This window comes from Bidens hawaiensis, unplaced genomic scaffold, assembly GCF_021521415.1.
Source record: "Bidens hawaiensis isolate Kalapana, Puna unplaced genomic scaffold, B.hawaiensis_p1.1 tig00057920_1, whole genome shotgun sequence".
NCBI classification, from domain to species: Eukaryota; Viridiplantae; Streptophyta; class Magnoliopsida; order Asterales; family Asteraceae; genus Bidens; species Bidens hawaiensis.
Genome location: NW_027500455.1, coordinates 1 through 17,661, shown reverse-complemented (window position 1 = coordinate 17,661; position 17,661 = coordinate 1). Strand labels below are relative to the sequence as shown.

The 17,661-nt window shown below is 34.5% G+C and overlaps 1 protein-coding gene across 1 annotated transcript; it reads left to right on the top strand.

Annotated features, from left to right (window-relative positions):
- Positions 1-5,557: 5,557 nt before the first annotated feature.
- LOC143602109 (ras-related protein RABH1b-like) lies at positions 5,558-10,855 on the top strand. The gene is made up of 6 exons (XM_077079331.1): positions 5,558-5,767; positions 8,626-8,696; positions 8,781-8,869; positions 9,454-9,565; positions 9,664-9,754; positions 10,440-10,855. Exons 1-6 carry the CDS (start codon positions 5,651-5,653, stop codon positions 10,584-10,586), a joined length of 627 nt encoding a protein of 208 aa, XP_076935446.1. The 5' UTR covers positions 5,558-5,650; the 3' UTR covers positions 10,587-10,855.
- The last annotated feature ends 6,806 nt before the right edge of the window (positions 10,856-17,661 follow it).

Here is a 17,661-nt window from a genome sequence, read left to right as displayed (position 1 = left end):
CTCTGTGGGCCAGCCCTGCTTACTTTTGTTCTAAATTCTAATTTATAAAAAAGAAAATTTCATCTTCTCTATATTATTTTTGCGACAAACTTAGTCTTTTAATATGTTTGGCCATGTGTTGTTTTTTTCTCTTTATTTAATTTCTTAAGTTTTTTTTATATATATAATCAAATAGTTAGAAGATGGTCGTCATTTATTCCGATTTTAATGGGATGGTAAGGTGGCTTAGATATGAATTTGATGGTTAAGATTTCATTCCTCATAGTATATAACTAGGTTAAAAACCCGTGTGTTACACGGGTTGGATAATTAAAGTACTAAAATTCATATATTGTTTAGGGTTCTTAAAAACAAAAGTATCACTTATTGACTTCTTAACACGTTTCAATTGTTACTCTTCTAATTGCCCAGTTCTCGTTTTTGTTTTCTTCAAAATAATCTTTAATACATAATACACCACTTTCTCATCAACTATGAAGGTTGATAATGCCAATAAAAACATGAAATATATTTAAGAAACTTGTGTACGTTCCTACTCAAATATACAATAACAACGTAAGTTAGAAAAAATTATATTTGTACTTTGAGTGGCATTTCATTTGCCTAAAATAAACCTAATGACAATTTACCAATTCACTATAACACTTGAGGTAGGTTCTACTTTCTTACCACAATTCACATATATATTAAATGAATTAATTATCTTTATAGATACATTATTTGTTCAGTCAAACATACTCAACTTGTTTTGACTTTATAAATAAATACATCACTTGTTCAATTAAACATACTCAACTTGTAGTGACCCGTGAACTATGAAATACTCATTTTGGGCAATGACCCGTGAACTATGAAACATATGATGCGAAAAAAATATCAAGATGATTAGAGATGGTCAACTTAGTTTCATAAGCCGTAATTGAGTTAATCAAAAGTAATACCTAGATGAGCCAATGCTCCAATACAATATAGGCAACATAATTCAGTTTTTTCTTACAAATATACATCAAACCAATTATAAAATATTACAACTTATGTCTTTGCATACACATAGCTAAGTATCATGTGTGGAAAATAAAATTACTCATTTACCCCTAAAAAGAAAGTAAGATGCTTTGAAAAACTGATTTGAAAACCCTATCAATAATTGTGATTATGCAAAAATAACTCAATATAAATAAAAACTTGGTTCATACTACAATAAATACCTTAATTGTTTGATACATCAACATCTAACTTCAAGATAGTTTTCTACAATCGAGTACTTTACAAGTATAATACTAACTTAGTAATTCAAGAAAACAATACATAAGCACACCCCACTACTATAGTTGATTATATGAACATGAGTCACTCAATAGAAATCAAAACTTTTTTTTGTCAAGAACTTTATCGTCAAAAAACTTAGATCCAATGAAGCCCGTGAACTTTCTTCTCTGAAAAATTCATAGGATTCATAATTCGAAAAATTCTATCAAAATACTTGAGTACAAATCAATTGGAAGTTGTTAATTGATAAATTAACAAATTGAACAACAATTATTTTGAAAGATTGTTATATTGATTACCCTAGCTACACCAAAAGAAGAGAGGTTAGCTATTAGGCTGTTCCCCTGCCCGCCCAGGGTCCCTTCCCTGGGCTATGTTGATGCTAGCCGCCAAGAGAGGAAGAACCACCCGGACCTTCCTCTCTAGGCTACAACGGAACCCTAAATCAGAGAAAAGAGATTTTAAACAAGAAATTCAAACACAAAAAAACCTCTCTCCATACCCAGGGGAGGAGAACGGAGTGAGTGCAGGCCCTCACATTTTTCGGGTGTTCTTTGTGTTCAGTGGCGGTGTTTAATTATGATATACCACCTGTCTTATTGCTTATTTACGCCTTTTTAAACCGGTTTTTCACAAGTCTCAAATGGGACCCTATATCGATCTTGAAAGAGAGCATTCTGTCTTAAGTCAAGATTATCATAGAATCCTTTTTTAACCAAAAAGGCAACAAAACAAGGAAATCAAACACAAGAAATTCAAAACAAGCGGTTTTCAAACATGAAAACAAAACTGCAAATAAAGAGACTGGTTATGGCCTTGAAGGGCTCCTTCACATCTATCTTGACCGGGAAGAGGGGGGAGGCTCTTGCGGAAGCCCTGCCCGCCCTTCTCTATTCTATTTGAGGATCCAGCTTTTCGGACTCGTAAAAGACGGCTAGGAACAAGAATAGGGTCAGTAGTCTCTGCCGTTGCAAGTCCTTCTCCTTCCGCTGAGATGGCCCTCTTTTTTGTTTTGTTTGTTCACTGCGGCACAAAATCATGAAGAAGCTGGAATAACTCAGAAAGAGAGAGACGCCTAGCCGTTGAGAGCGTCTGTTGTCTTTGTAGAGGAACAGTACGATCTTGGACTGGCCCCCTTCGCATGACCTAGAAAGAAAAAGAAGTCTGTGCTACTATAAGGCCTCTAAACTCCTCCCTCAGGACACTGTTGCGTTGCCCATGGGTACGGGCTAGCCCCGACTTCCATAGGTCCTTGGTTCGACCTTATAATGAGAATTGAGGTCCTTGCGCGGGCGTCTCATCCCTAAGACTTGTTTGCTCTGTATGGAGTGCCCCGTGGTTCCTCAATGTGCATATATAGTCCGTAACACCTAAACTAATAAATGTAAATAAGTATACTTATTCTAAGTTTCTGATTCATATTAAAAAATTGTCTAAAATAAATAATAATTAAAAAAAAAATGTTTACCAGATAATTTATATGTGGTTGGAGAACACCTCTAAAGAAACTTGGCCCTATCGATCGATAAAAAAATGTGTATCTTCATATGATAGTAAGATTAAAATATATTTCATCATTCAAGTAGTTGACGATCCAGTAAATAGAACCAATCGATACAGTCATTGAAGTAAACACAAACTCATTTATGTTGCTTAATAAAAAAATAAACAGAAGCACGCGCCCTATTCCATAAGTGTTTTAAAAGTCATCACATTCGAAAGTGTGCAATAAATGGATGCAAAGAGGAAAAAAAACTGGGCAACGTAATCAAAACATATAATCAATTGACATATGGAGGCGTTAATCGAATAATTAATCGGTTGTTATCATATAATACATGTTTGGAGTATTATTAGTGTTTTCATACAATTAGAATAGGGATTTAGGGGAAATAAAGATTTGATAACATGTTAAAATAGGATTTGGTTATGATATTTGCATACAATCAAAAATAAATAATGGAATAGGGATTTGGGGTATGAGTATATTGATTTGGGGTATGAAAACAATAAAAACATACACGGGTTTGAAAACATATTTATTTGAATATCCAGATTTGGTGTGCAAATTAACAATGTTGAACGTCGATTTCTATCTCATTAGGTTTGGTTAAGGAATGTTTTAATCTTGTTAAAGAAGGTTTTAATTAGAAAAATTATGAATTAAAGGTTACAATATAAGAGTGCCACATGTCAAAAAAGTAAGTCAATTAGGTGACATGTGGCTCAAACATCATTTTTGTTTATTATAATAGTAGATATATTTAGTTGTTAAAAATAAGTTAGAAGATGGTCAAACATAAAAGTTAAAAAGATATACCGATTTTAATTAGTGTTTGAACAAGTTGTAACCCTAATATTAAGAACGAATATCATATTTTTAATTAATGGTTAGCAAGTTTTAGAATAATTTAGTATTTAAAAATGTATTTCTCTTATTTATATTGATATTCAACATTTGTTATAAATATTAGTAAATTTATGATATTTGACACACACACACACACACATATATCTGAAAATTAATTTTATCTATATTTATCATGTCCGAGTACTCCGAGTGCACCCAACTCCACATTTGGCCGTCGAGGTTCTGATGACCGTCGTTTGAGTCATTCAAAAACCTAATTAAACTATATAGATAGAGTAAGTAAGGTATTGTATCGACCGGGAGCATGTGGTCAGTATTACAGAGTTTGTTTTATTTTTAATATAAAATTAACTAACTAAGATGGACAAACGATGTCAAGCGAAAATTATATGACTGATTTTAAAAACAATTTAAAGAAAATGCAAGGTTTTACGCAAAACTCGTTTCATTAATTGGACACCACATAGACATGGTGTTGGAAAGTCGGTTAATTTAGGTGGTAATCAAAAACATATCTTTTGTCATCAAATCTTTTATAATTCAATTACCCTATTTACTAGTGTGAATCAACCTACTCTGTGTCACCCAACAAGCTACTAGGTTTTGTCATCAACCGAACAAGTTGTTAAAGCAGAGATTAGTAACACATGCAAATAGTTTAATAAACCAACACATCAATATGTTTATACAACTTTGTCAATGTCAAAAACAAACCCAAACTTGAATAAAACAAAGTTTAATGTTTAACCTAAACGAACCATTCACCCGGAGAAAGTTACAATGAGATTAGCCTTGCCTCATCATGCCTGTGCCTTCTTGATTTTAGTGCCAAACAACCAAGGAGGCTGCTGCCCTAGTCTTTGCCCTCCTCCTCTTTTTTTCTGCCTTCCGTCCTCCCTCGAAAATAAAAAAACCCCTTCTCTTTTACGATCAACCCTATTTTATTCCAATGGACATAGTGGGCTTGTGTACACTTAATTTTCCAGCCCATAGTCTTATTATTTTGTTTTCAGTAGGTTCTGCACGATATCGCATATTCACAACATTCACCAATCAAATTACTTTTATGTTGAAAGTTAAAACCCATGTGCTTTACCAATTAAATCATGATATAGATGCATATTTTAACAGTTGTTTCCCGTAATGAAATTCTAACAAAGCATGAAATTTGTTACTCCTTTTCTTTTATTTACATAATCACAAAACTACAAAAATCAAGTTACTTTTGTTTGACATCGGTACGATGGACCTTTTAACTCGTTTAAACACTAAACACCTACAACCATAAAAGAACTTAAAAAGATCGTGTTCGATATATAAATAACTAAAATACACGATAACGCTTAAAAACACGTTTTTTTATCTACTCATCCGATTCGCCCAACAACTTTTACAACCATGGGCTTAAACGAGTTAGTGCCTAACGTTTAAGCCCATGGGCTTAAACGTGGGCTTAACTACACAATTAGTGCCTAACGTTTCTTGAAAGAAACAAAATTGAGTACTAACATTTGAAAGTCACTTGTTTAGGCATTCAACTTTCAATTTCGTTAAAACTGTTAAGTTTTAACGGATGTTATGATTTAGTACCTAACTTTGTTAAAAAATTGAAAGTTGAATACTTTTTAGGCACTAATGTGTAGTTAAGTAAAGAAAGGGGCTGTTTAACGGGAAAAGTTAACGGGTGTTAGCTTAAAGGACAAAAATCATGATAAACATCCAAATAAAGGACAAAGAGTGTAACTATTTTTGATAAAAAACCCATTTCATAATCTATGTAATTTAAAAGGACAAAATTTGTATTTTTTTCTAAAGAAATAACAAGTTTAGATTTGACTTTGGTCAAGTCGTAGTAGTAATAATTATTCATACAGACGTCAAAACTCATTCCTTGTTACCAAACAAATAAACCAAACCAAACCCAACCCTTATTTCTCTCCGTCCCGATCCGTACATATTCCGGCGAGATCTCCGTGACATCCGCCGGATTATCAGTCTCAAAGCAAAGCAATGGCTCCAGTTTCAGCTTTAGCAAAGTATAAGCTGGTGTTCTTAGGCGATCAGTCAGTTGGTAAAACCAGCATCATCACTCGATTCATGTACGATAAGTTCGACAACACCTATCAGGTAACCTTCTTAAATATTAACTTGTCCGATCATATTCGGATTTTGGGTTTTTCATTGATTTCTGGTGTTTAGTTAGGGTTTTATAGTTAAGTCGTGTTCGGGCGGTGCGTAAGGACTAGCGATTAATCCGGATTAATATGGATTGCCCGATTGGAATTTATATATAGTTTTTATTATGTACATATATATACCAGGCTTTATATATAAAACCAGTGTTGTAGAAATCGCTAGTCGGCCGGTAGGGACTATCGGATCCAACTTTAATGCATAATTTTTAGTTTTATATATACACAAACACATTTTGGCTGGAAACTGCTGATTTTGTCCGGAATCTCGCTGGAATATGTCGATTTTGGCCAGAACCTCATCAGAATAAGCCGACTAAAGTCTGATTAGTCCTGATTTTGGCCGGATTTGACCATTGACCGATTAGTCCAAAATTAATAAGTGGGGGGGGGGGGGGGACTAGCGATTAATCGAGGATTAATCGGCGCCTAGTTGGGATTTTAACAACACTGTTAATAAAATGTTCAATTTTGACTGATTTTGACCAAATAGCGGTTAATCGGCGACTAGTTGGTGGGGTACCGACTAAAGATTAATTGGGGGTTAATGGGCGCCTAGGAGGGATTTTTACAACCATGATCGTAGGGTATACAGGCTGTAAGAGATCACAGCATTATTCTGGTCATTCCAGCTGATAGAAAAAGATGATCACCTATTCTAATGTTAAATAGACATTAAATTGATGATTTTATAAGTTATTATAACTTTTATTGCTAGCATTGCTTTGATCATCTTATGTAACGATAGGTTTTACTTAAATTAATTAGCTAATGTGTTCTACAATAAAGAAAAATATCTATTAAGCTTATAGTTATTAAAAGCCCTCACTTCTTGCGCCTAGGCCCAATTTCCAGGCAAGGCCCAGTATATGCGCTTCTAGTTCCTAGGTCCTTGCTTTTGAAGTTGACGGCACCTAGTATTGATGACGGATCAAGAAAAATGATCATTTGAATCTTTACTATTGGTTACTTTTTCAGAGTTTTGGTTTTCATGTTTTGAACAGTTTGGTATTTGATTTTGGTACTTTGAACATTTTATTATTCAAGTTTTGGAATTACATTTGAATCTTGACTCTTTTGAACTTTTGGTACTAATTAGATTATTGTAAATGTTATATAATAGTTTTTCTTTATTTTATATGAATAATAGTATTAATTTTCTTTTACATAATATAATATAATATAATTTTATTATTTAAGTGCGCTTTTATTTTCTTAGGTTCTCACTTTTTTTTGCGTAGGCCCCAGGTGAGGCCTATGGCTCTATGTGCCTTGAGTGCGTCTAGCGTCTTTGATAACTATGATTAAATTTATGCTTTCTCTTATTATTCAAAACTTGACAAAAAACCACATTTTAACAAAAAAATAATGAAATTAAGTTCATAGTCTTCGATGGTACTTAATCCACATTTTTTTCTAAAGCCACTTTAAGTAGAAAGGTGAGAGAGTTTAATTCCTGATTTTCTGTGGTACATGTCAGATCCAATTATAATGGTTTGAATGAGTTCGAGTTTTGCTAACTGTATTTCACTTTGGTTTAATCAGACAAGACAAATATATCGTTTGCCACTTAGGTAAATGCCGTGTTGCTACAATATCTCCTTGCAAGCTTGCAGACTTGCAGTTATGACATATGAACTTCATATGGACGATAAATTGAAGTACCGAAAAGTGAGCTCTGATAACTTTAGATCCACTTCTCCCTTCAACACAAAAACGTACGTGTTGTACAAAAACGCACTTGAGGTGCATAAAGGGCATGAAAAAGCGACACGAGACGTGGTTTTAGGTCACCGTTTCGTACTGGGAAGGTTTCTGAATCAGGATGTTGTACATATTGCCTTTTAGGTTGTAGATATATGTTATTTATCTCTTAAATCATATATAAAACTTATTTATAGTTAATTTTTGGGTAGGAGATGGTAAACACCTATGCGAAATATGAAAAGAAATTATATAAATAAATTGCATCTCACATACGGAAAGAGGTACCCCAATCGCCTCCCTTGGTGCGGCTGGTGCTTTTTATGATCGATTACTTGCTTATGCAGATCCAAGATAGAAAGTCCTCATGAATAGTTTAACCCAAAAGTGTATTTTTAGAATCCCAAAAGTTCGTGCAAATCAAAGTAGAAGCTGTTTGGACGATACACCATGAATTAGGGTGATGGTGTAACATGCCTAAACAATGGGACGGAATTAATTTAATAACTTCATATGTCAATTAAGTTACGGCTTACATGCGCTCATAAATTATAAATATATTCTTGTTAGAAACCCATTAGAGGTCGGTTAGTTTGATTCTCATAAAACAGAAGTAACCACCATAGATTTCTTCGGACTTCTGAGAATTTAAAAAGTAAAATAATTAAAATTTTATATTGTTTTTATTAAATATATTTGAGAATTATATAAAATTACTAGAACATTTTGAGAGTTTAAAGAGTTAAGTTTTATTATTAACTGACATTCTAATCATGTGATTGGGTCAATTTTATGGTTGGGACTTAGTAATCTATACAGTATGTTTCCAACTTTTTTAATGGCTAATATTTTCTATAATTACACGTTTGACCCTGCATTAAGAGTTTTACGACGATGCTGTGGTCTCATATGTTCATTATTTTTACCTCCTTGTTACATTCACTTCCAAGAGAGCTACTGAAGTTTTTTAAAGTCCAAATTACCCTTATATCAGTTTATGTTAATATTAATTTTGTATTTTTATTTGTATATTTCTCTCCGTGTTTCTCTCTCTAATGAGTATACTTTGAATTCGTATGCTGTATTCAGGCTACTATTGGTATTGATTTTTTATCCAAAACAATGTATCTTGAAGATCGAACTGTTCGTTTACAGCTTTGGTAAGATTTTTACATATTCCAGAAACTTGTTTTTATTAATTAACTGTAACAAAACGTCATTAATGTGTTGGTAAATATTTACAGGGACACAGCTGGACAAGAAAGGTTCAGGAGTCTCATTCCTAGTTACATCAGGGACTCCTCTGTTGCTGTCATTGTTTTTGATGTTGCAAGTACGTTTTCGTGTTTGTTTATGTTCATTTGTTTAACTTAAACCGAACAAATGGTTGAACACGAACAATTAAACGGGTGGGGTTTTCTCGTTTGTGTTCGTTCATTAAAAAATGAGCGTGTTTTTGTTTGTGTTTAAGTAGGTATAAATGGATGGTTCACGAACGCGAACAAACGAACATAACTGAAGATAGATGAACAAACAGAACTTAGATAACACGAGTAAATCTATTGGACCTAAAAACTTGTAATGTTCCCAAAAAGTCAAATTTATAAACGAATGTAACTGAATGAACTTAAATAGTGTAAACTAAGTTAGTTAACTAGCATTAATGAACGCAAACGAACAAGCATAAATAAGCATAAATGAATGTTTGAGACATGTGTTCACATTTGTTCATTTAACTAAATGAACAAAAAATATTGTTAATGTTCGTTCGTTTATTGAATGAAGTAGCATAAACGAACTTCCCAACGAACGTTCTGTTCGTGTACATACCTACACAATATTTTCATCAAGCACGTAATCCTTTTTTTTTTATTTTGACGGTATTTGTGTTTCCAACAACTTGTAAAATGATTTTAGGCCGACAATCATTTCTGAACACTGCAAAATGGATTGAGGAGGTTCGTACCGAGCGAGGTAGTGATGTCATCATCGTCCTTGTTGGAAACAAAACCGACCTTGTAGATAAGAGGTAATACAATAAGAATAATGATAATAATAGATTATTACTCTTAGTTTAACTTTATAAAGTCCACTTTTTATTATAATGGATTTCATATATTATAACAGGCAAGTTTCCGTAGAGGAAGGAGAAACTAAAGCTCGTGAGTTTAATGTAATGTACATTGAAACTAGTGCCAAAGCTGGCTTTAATATTAAGGTAAACATCAATACTAGAATAATATTTGGTGTATTATTTTCTTTTCTTTTAGTTTTTATTATGTATCATTCTGTAGGGGTGTGCATGAGACCAAAAAAGCTAGAACAACCGAACTGATATAACCAAACCCAAACAAAAAACCGACAGTTTGGTTTTATATTTCCATAAAACCCGAACTTTCTGTTTGGTTTTGCATGTAATTAGAAGCCGAAATGGCCGAACCGAACCAAACTTATGGATTTTCATCATAAATTTGATTTTCAATTAATTTATAAAAAATTAGTAAATAGTGTAACACAAATATTTTAGCCCAAATGTATAATAATCCATTAATTATTATTTTTGGTCCAGAAATTTCAAGCCAAAATGGCAAAACCGAAAAAACTGAACTCGAACCCAAAACTGAAGAAACCGAAACCGCAGTTTTCAAAAACTCAACCCAAAACTCGAACCCAGTCTGAGCCATGCGCATTCCTATTGTCACCATCAAAACTTAATATAGCCCAACAAATTTCATATATACTCATTTTTATATTTTTGACATAAGTACCCTTTTCAGGCTTTATTTACAAATAGTATATACTGAAATGAGTAAATATGAAATTTGGTTATGTGGAGGGTATAAAGCCATAATGGCCATATTATAAATAGTATATACTGAAATGAGTAAATATGAAATTTGCAGGCTTTATTTAGAAAAATAGCTGCTGCTTTACCAGGAATGGAGACCCTAACATCAACAAAGCAGGAGGACATGGTTGATGTAAATCTCAAGTCCGGAAATGCAAGTGGGTCCCAACAGCAACCGCAGTCGGGAGGGTGTGCATGCTGATGTGTCAGATTTATAATATATCAAGCTAGTCTTGGTCCGATGTGGTGTTAGTCGCTTATACAGAAAGGGTTTTGATATATGCTTGAATTGCTTTTAGAATGATATGCTTGTTGGTGTTAACTTTTTTTTTTTTTTACAGTTTTATGTTGTTGAAGTTTGAATTTTCTGGAGTTATATTCGAGATTTGAGTTAGTTGTCAGTTTTGTATCGTCTGAATTTCTCATGTTGCTATAGTTGTTAATTGGTTATATTTGAGACCCGTGTTATTATGTGCCATTTTTAAGCTTTAAGGCATCGTTTTTTTATGGCACAAATTATTCAAGCGTTCAAAAAATCATCGCCAATTTGATTTCACAAATTTTTAAGCTTTGTCTTTTGGCTTTGCAACCTCTGCCATTAATATAGTATAATCAATCATGTCTAAAATATGAATATCGTGTTTTCCATAAAACAAATGGACTTCCTCTAAAGTTATCAAGTCCACCACTTCCTCTAATTCTTATGTCACACTCACACCTGAAAACCTAGGGCGTGATGTAATTGAATATACACTGCAATTTCACATTGCAAGACTTATAAAATATGACATTTACCAACTATTAAACCATTACAAGATTAAAAAATTGCAACTGACTAACTAAAAAAACTGTACACTTCTTTTTTTGTTGCAAAAAATGAGACGTCCTAACTCTTATGTCCTTGTTATAAAACCCAAAGTTGCCTCATGCTTGACTCACATGAAACACGCAGCTTTTGAGTCTATAATTAGAAAGGTTCAAACATACTTTATGTGTCAAACAACATTTATGTATTTTACAAAACATATATAAGGTTGTTATTATGAATACCAACTTAACCACTTCGCACCATAGACATATATACTAAGCAAACATTTTCATACACAATAGTAGGGTTTGCCGTTATATCCTTATCACATTATCTTTCCAAAACATAACCTTCAATTTTTAGGAAACCTTTCCAAAACTTATTATTTAAGAAAAAGCAAAAATGTTGTCAGATAATTACACTAATGTCTCGACCCTCCATGTCCCTTCCCTTCCCGATCACGAATACCATTAAAGTTTACTATCGGTCATCTGAAGTCTACTACCGACACATAAAGACAATCCAGTGTCCATTGTCGTGGAGGTTGCTACAAACAACCACCCTGCCGTGTTATGAAATTTCAGATCCACGTACATTTAATACTTTATGAAATCTATTTTGTCAAAACTTTATTTTCAAAATACTAATGTGGATGAATTGAGTGGTCATCACCTTTGCGCGCTTTTGATCACATGAAAATTTATCTATGTAAACTCGTATATATGAGCGTATTCATTTGGAAAATTATATATCAACTTAATTGCACAAGATTCCTAACACAATCTCATTTATTTAAAAAGAATTTGTAAACTAGTTTATGTAACTTCATTCAAGTAACGTTACTAATACAAATGCATCCACATAACAACTCTCAAGTCGTCAATGTCAAGTATGCGTTATTGTGTGTGTGTGTGTGACCGATGTGTAACACGAAAGCAAAATTTTTGTTATTGCACAATGGTTAAAATAAAACCCAAAGGGAATAATAATATATGGGATGTTACAAGCATGTTTTAAAGCCTCATTTATGTAGTTGATAGTGGTATCAATTTAAGTGTTGGATAATTTGCCTTTCGAAAAAAAAATAAATAAAATAATGGTGAATATGTTCAGATCTCATTAATGGATGAGTTACGTACTCGTGTCATACTATCATATGCCTACATCTTTGCTAACCCTCATTAAGTGAAATAGGTGTCAACTATTCAAATCAAGTGATCTTTGCTGACTCTTATTAAATTAAATTCAAGTATTAGGTTAACTATTCAAATCATGAACCTTGTGTTGTATAATGTGTTTCTAACTTTTAGATCATTTTAATTCTTTCGTCGTTTACACAAGAAGTGTGAGCATAGGGTCATCGGATATGCATTCATGTTCTTTAACCTCATGTAAGTGTTACATCATTCATTTTTTATCCCTTTTCACTCTACCTCATGTTTAGGAAATGTTTTAACCCCCATCAATTTAATTTTAAAACAATTCTTAAAATATCTCGTGTGAGTATAGAGAATTTTAAAATCTGTTAACACTTTAAATCATCTTGTTTTTAACGCTGTTAACCCATGAAAAGATTAATATCTTACTTATTAACATTTACCAAATCAGACTTAACTTCCTGAAAAAGCTAATAAGTTATCATAACAAGTTACCGGACAATCTGTTAGTCGTTTATTTTCACAATTATTAAAGTTGAAGGCCTTTATTTTCACAATTATTAAAGTTGAAAATCAAATAATGATAAAGACTTAGACGTGTCAGTAGGATGCCATATCCATGTGGTACCAATTAGACTTGCCACAATCATGTCATGTCCATAAACTAATAATTAGTTAGTGCAAAAACTCTTAATGTAATTTATTTTTTGTAAGACAATACTAGACAATCATATTATAAGTTTAATTATTCAAAGGTATTTAAATCTCATATATAAATCATGTACCTCATAGTGACACTAATGTTTATGTTTATGCATATGGTCCAAACAATTCGTAGAATGTAAACTTGCATGAGGGATGACCTCATTGACATTTTATCATGTGTGAGGGGTTGTGTAATAGTTAAATTAGAGTTGACAAGTAGACACATGTTTAAGACATGATTAAACTAGTTAAATAAACAATATATACTATGTAATTATTTTTTTTAATAATTGAAATTAGTAGGCTAAGCGTCGTCATTCTCTTTATTGATACATGAGATATAAAGTATTAAACGATTCACATTCATTTTTTTTAACAGCGAAATTTTATAAAGCATTGACCAGCAAGATACTTGAAGGGCAAAAAAAAAGAGCTTTTACATGAAAACCATGGGATTTTTTATCCGCTATGTCCAAGGTACCTTACATAGACGTGCACAAATCGGGTACACTTGGAAAACCCGAACCGGTTTGGAACCGGTTTTTTTCTCACCGGGTAGGAAATGGCACCGGTTCCAGTCAGGAACCGGTTCGGTTCCCGACCCGAACTGATGCCCCGAAATGTCAACTTTTAGGAACCGGGTAGGGTAGGAACCGGGACCGGTTATTACGTAAAAACCGGTTCCCCCGTTTTTTTTTTGAATTTCAAATAATATAGCCGTTACAAACCGGTTCCAACGGCTATATAGCCGTTTTTGACCGTTGGAACCGGTTTTTTTTTACTAAAAATAGGTTATTTACCTTCTATAAATAGCAGGGTATGGTGTGTACTTGTTAAACCACTTCATCATCATCATCATCGTACTCAGTATATCCCACCAATAGCAATGCTATGGTAAGGTCTGAGGAGGGTAAGATGTAGACAGCCTTACCTCTATCCCATAGGGATAGAGAGGCTGCTTCCGGTGAGACCTCCGGCTCGATAGTAGTTTTGCATCAAGCCTTGGACATAAGGCACATAGCACTCAATCATCAGGGACACCGGCTGATTGGTGCATGTGCCCTTGTCTTTCGGCTATCAACGCCACCACATGATGCCTGATTAACCTTCCGCCACCTTTAACGTTATTTTCACGAGATTGGTAAAATAACGTCAAAATTAGTGCAATTTTACTTTTGCCCACCCGAGGGTTCACATATATATACTTTATATGCGCGCACCGCAAGCAGGGCGTTGGTAACTAACGACGACCACTTCCAAAACTATAAAAACACACTCCAAAACACAATTAAGCTTAAACCGACAACAAATGGCAACTAACGACGACGTTGTTATGGTGATCGAAACAACACGATGCCCCGATGTTGGGGTTCATTACGATTTGCGTCTCATGACCGACTCACAAGAGATGGCTCGTTGCAAATATTACTCGAAGTTTCTTAAAGCAGGGTCTAACTCGACATTACGAAAACATACGAATAAGTATTGCCGAGAGAAAAGAAGTTTGGATGCTAAAAAAGCGGAAGTGGGAGAGTCGTCCAGCTCTACAACCCAAGCATCTACCGCCGGTGACAACGCTTAATCGTTGTAGAACGCCGGATTAAAACGACGGACTTTTTTTTAGCTTAAGTTGTTATGTTTAGTATCGTTTATGTTTTAATAATGTTTGTAGTAGTTATTGTTTGAATAAATAAAATGTTCGTCGTTATTAAAAAAGTAACAAAAAAATAATCATGACTAACAAAAGTAGTTATTATTAAACAAATCATAACTAAATATTAGTTGAACTTGTTACAAATAATTTTACTAAAACAAATACCAAACACAAATTACTACTCTTCTTCGTCTTCATTCTCGTCTTCACCCTCGTCTTCGTTATCGGAAGAAAGGCCGTCATCCGCCTCCTTATCATGAATAGGACGCTCTATTGGTATTTCGTCTTCAAAGTTCGCCTTGTGTTGTACCCGATCCACCGCATCCAAATAGTCCTTAGGCAAATGCAAACCTCTAAAGACTCGGGAGTTAATTTTGTTCTTCGCATTGATAATACCCTCCCACAAAGAGAAAAAACCGATTCGGAAGCAACCGTTGAGGCTTGTACGGCAAGCAAATCATGAGCCATGGCGGATAGAATAGGAAATTCGTTTTGTTTTCCTTTCCACCAAGCCAACAAATCAATATTGCGAACATTGTCGACCGTTGCACCCGCAACATAGTTTGCTCCACTATATCGACCAAGTTCGCTAGTTGGTGTGTTTCCTCTTTGCCTCTTAGATGCCGATTCACGAATCTCATTCATCAATTTTATAAGTAGGTCCTTGCTCGGCCTACTAGTCGTTTTTTTAATAAAAGACGATCTCGTGCTTGGACCATATAGTTGAAAATAATGGTCATAAAGGTCTTGAAGGTTTTTGTTAAACTTTTCACACGCTACAGTCGATAACTTCGGGTCGATCTCGTGCATACCCATGTTGTCGAATATTTCTTCGATCGTTCTCTCAACCCAATTAACATTCCAATATGGGTTTAAAGCGGCGGCACAAGTGAAGACCGGCGGTATGTTTTCAAAATATTTTAAGAACTTTTCCTTCATACCCCCAACAATATTCTTGAATAGTGTGTTCTTCTCCTCAAACTCTTTAAAAGTACAAGACATGTAGTATAATTTTTGCAAAACCCAACAACTAGTAGGGTAATAGACTCCCGATAACTTTGTTGTTGAGTTTTTGAACACGTCAAGATACCCCAACAAATAACCGACATTGACCTAAACACTTTCCGGAAGCATATCGGCCTCTCGTACGTCAACAAGATTGTTATGAAAACTTTGTAGAGTTTGTCGTTGGGAGAAAGCACACTTGAGCATATGACAAGTTGAGTTCTAACGGGTTGGAACATCCCAATTCGGCCCCAAATACTTTCTTTCAACCGACTTGCAATAATTCTTATATTCAAGATGTCTTCTTTTACCACTTTTGAAGACATCTTGTAACATAAGTCTAAAAAATTTTAAATCGTAACAAATGTTTTCATTTTCGAGACCTTTTTGAACAACCAAGTTGATGATATGTGCAACACATCGAACATGAAAAAAAATCCCCGAAACAAGGTGGTGAATATTTAATGATAAATTTTTCGGCCGCCTTAGTATTGTTTGATGCGTTATCAAACGAAATTGAAAATATTTTATTTCTCAAATTGTAAGTCGTTATAACTTCATCAAGCAAGTCAAACAATTTTTCGGCGGTATGTGGGTACGGGAAGTTTTCAAAAGCTATGGTTCGTTTCATCAATTGCCATGTCACCGGATCAACCCAATGAGCGGTGACACATATGTATGATTCGGGCAACCCGTGTGGTGCCGACCAAACATCGGCAGTTAAACTAACCATCGCTAGTAAAGAATGAAAAAACTCGATTAACTCTTTTTTTGCACACTCCCACAACTTGATACAATGACGTCTTAAGTTAGTACGACTTACATGTGTGTATCGCGGTTGTAGAGTTTCTCGAATCAACGACGTCAAATCCGGGTCATCAAAGTGGTTAAACGGCAAACCTCGTTGAATAACGAACTTTGCCATTCTATCTTGAACATGAGTCGTGTTGTAACGAAATAGCGTACCATCTTTACCCAAGTCAACTTGATCGGTCGCGCCAATCCCTTTCAAGGCCGGGCAATATGAATTCTCGATGTGCTTTCTCAAAGTCGAGTTGGAATCGTGTTTTAATTGTTTTCCACATAGTTTGCAACGAGCCTTTTGATCACATTCGGCATTGACAACCAAATCCCAATTCTTTCATACGTCTTGGTTTCGGGTATGGGTGACGACCGCAAGAACATTTGGGTCCTCCATAGCACGAACGGGTTCAATAAAAACATTCTTCTTAGCCTTATTGTTAGTTTTTTTGATGAGTGCCATAATAATATTTAGTTGGATGGTCGGGTTTGCTAAAGGAGAAGTTTTTTTTGTTTGTTTTTGAGTTTGGTGGTGAAACAAGTAATGGAAAACAACTTATATATAGGTTTTGGGTTACAAGAACCGGTTCCAACGGCTATATTACCATTGGAACCGGTTACAACGGTTCTTTTGTTTCTCAAAAACTGGTTCCAACGGCTATATTACCATTGGAACCGGTTACAACGGCTCTTTTGTTCCTCAAAAACCGGTTCCAACGGCTATATTACCGTTGGAACCGGTTCCAACGGCTAGTTTGACCAGTGTTTGACCTTTTTAAGAAAAATCCGCCGGAACCGTGTATTTCGGGTAGGAACTGGACCGGGTACACTTAGGAACCGGGTAGGAACCGGGTTGGAACCGACTGGGAAATACAAATAGGGGAACCAGGTATGATATTCGGGTACAATAATACCCAAACCGGGTATTTGCTCAATCGGGTAGTGTAAGGCCCCGAACCCGGTAGCCCTACTTAGCGTCGGATTTACTCATAAACACAGTCCTTCAAATCAGAGTTTATTAAAACTTTTCGCGGAATATAAAACATCAATCATTTGTTACAAAACATTAAATCTTTTCTTTGATACCATAACACAAAACTTTATATTTAACACATCTTTACTTGATCACATCATAAGTGTTCAACGT

Excerpts from the sequence above, each read along its gene's own strand:
- LOC143602109 (XM_077079331.1), top strand. The coding sequence starts at position 5,651 with ATGGCTCCAGTTTCAGCTTTAGCAAAGTATAAGCTGGTGTTCTTAGGC. Across the intron at positions 8,870-9,453 it reads CATTGTTTTTGATGTTGCAA|GCCGACAATCATTTCTGAAC; the intron begins GTACGTTTTCGT and ends AAATGATTTTAG. Across the intron at positions 9,566-9,663 it reads ACCGACCTTGTAGATAAGAG|GCAAGTTTCCGTAGAGGAAG; the intron begins GTAATACAATAA and ends ATATTATAACAG.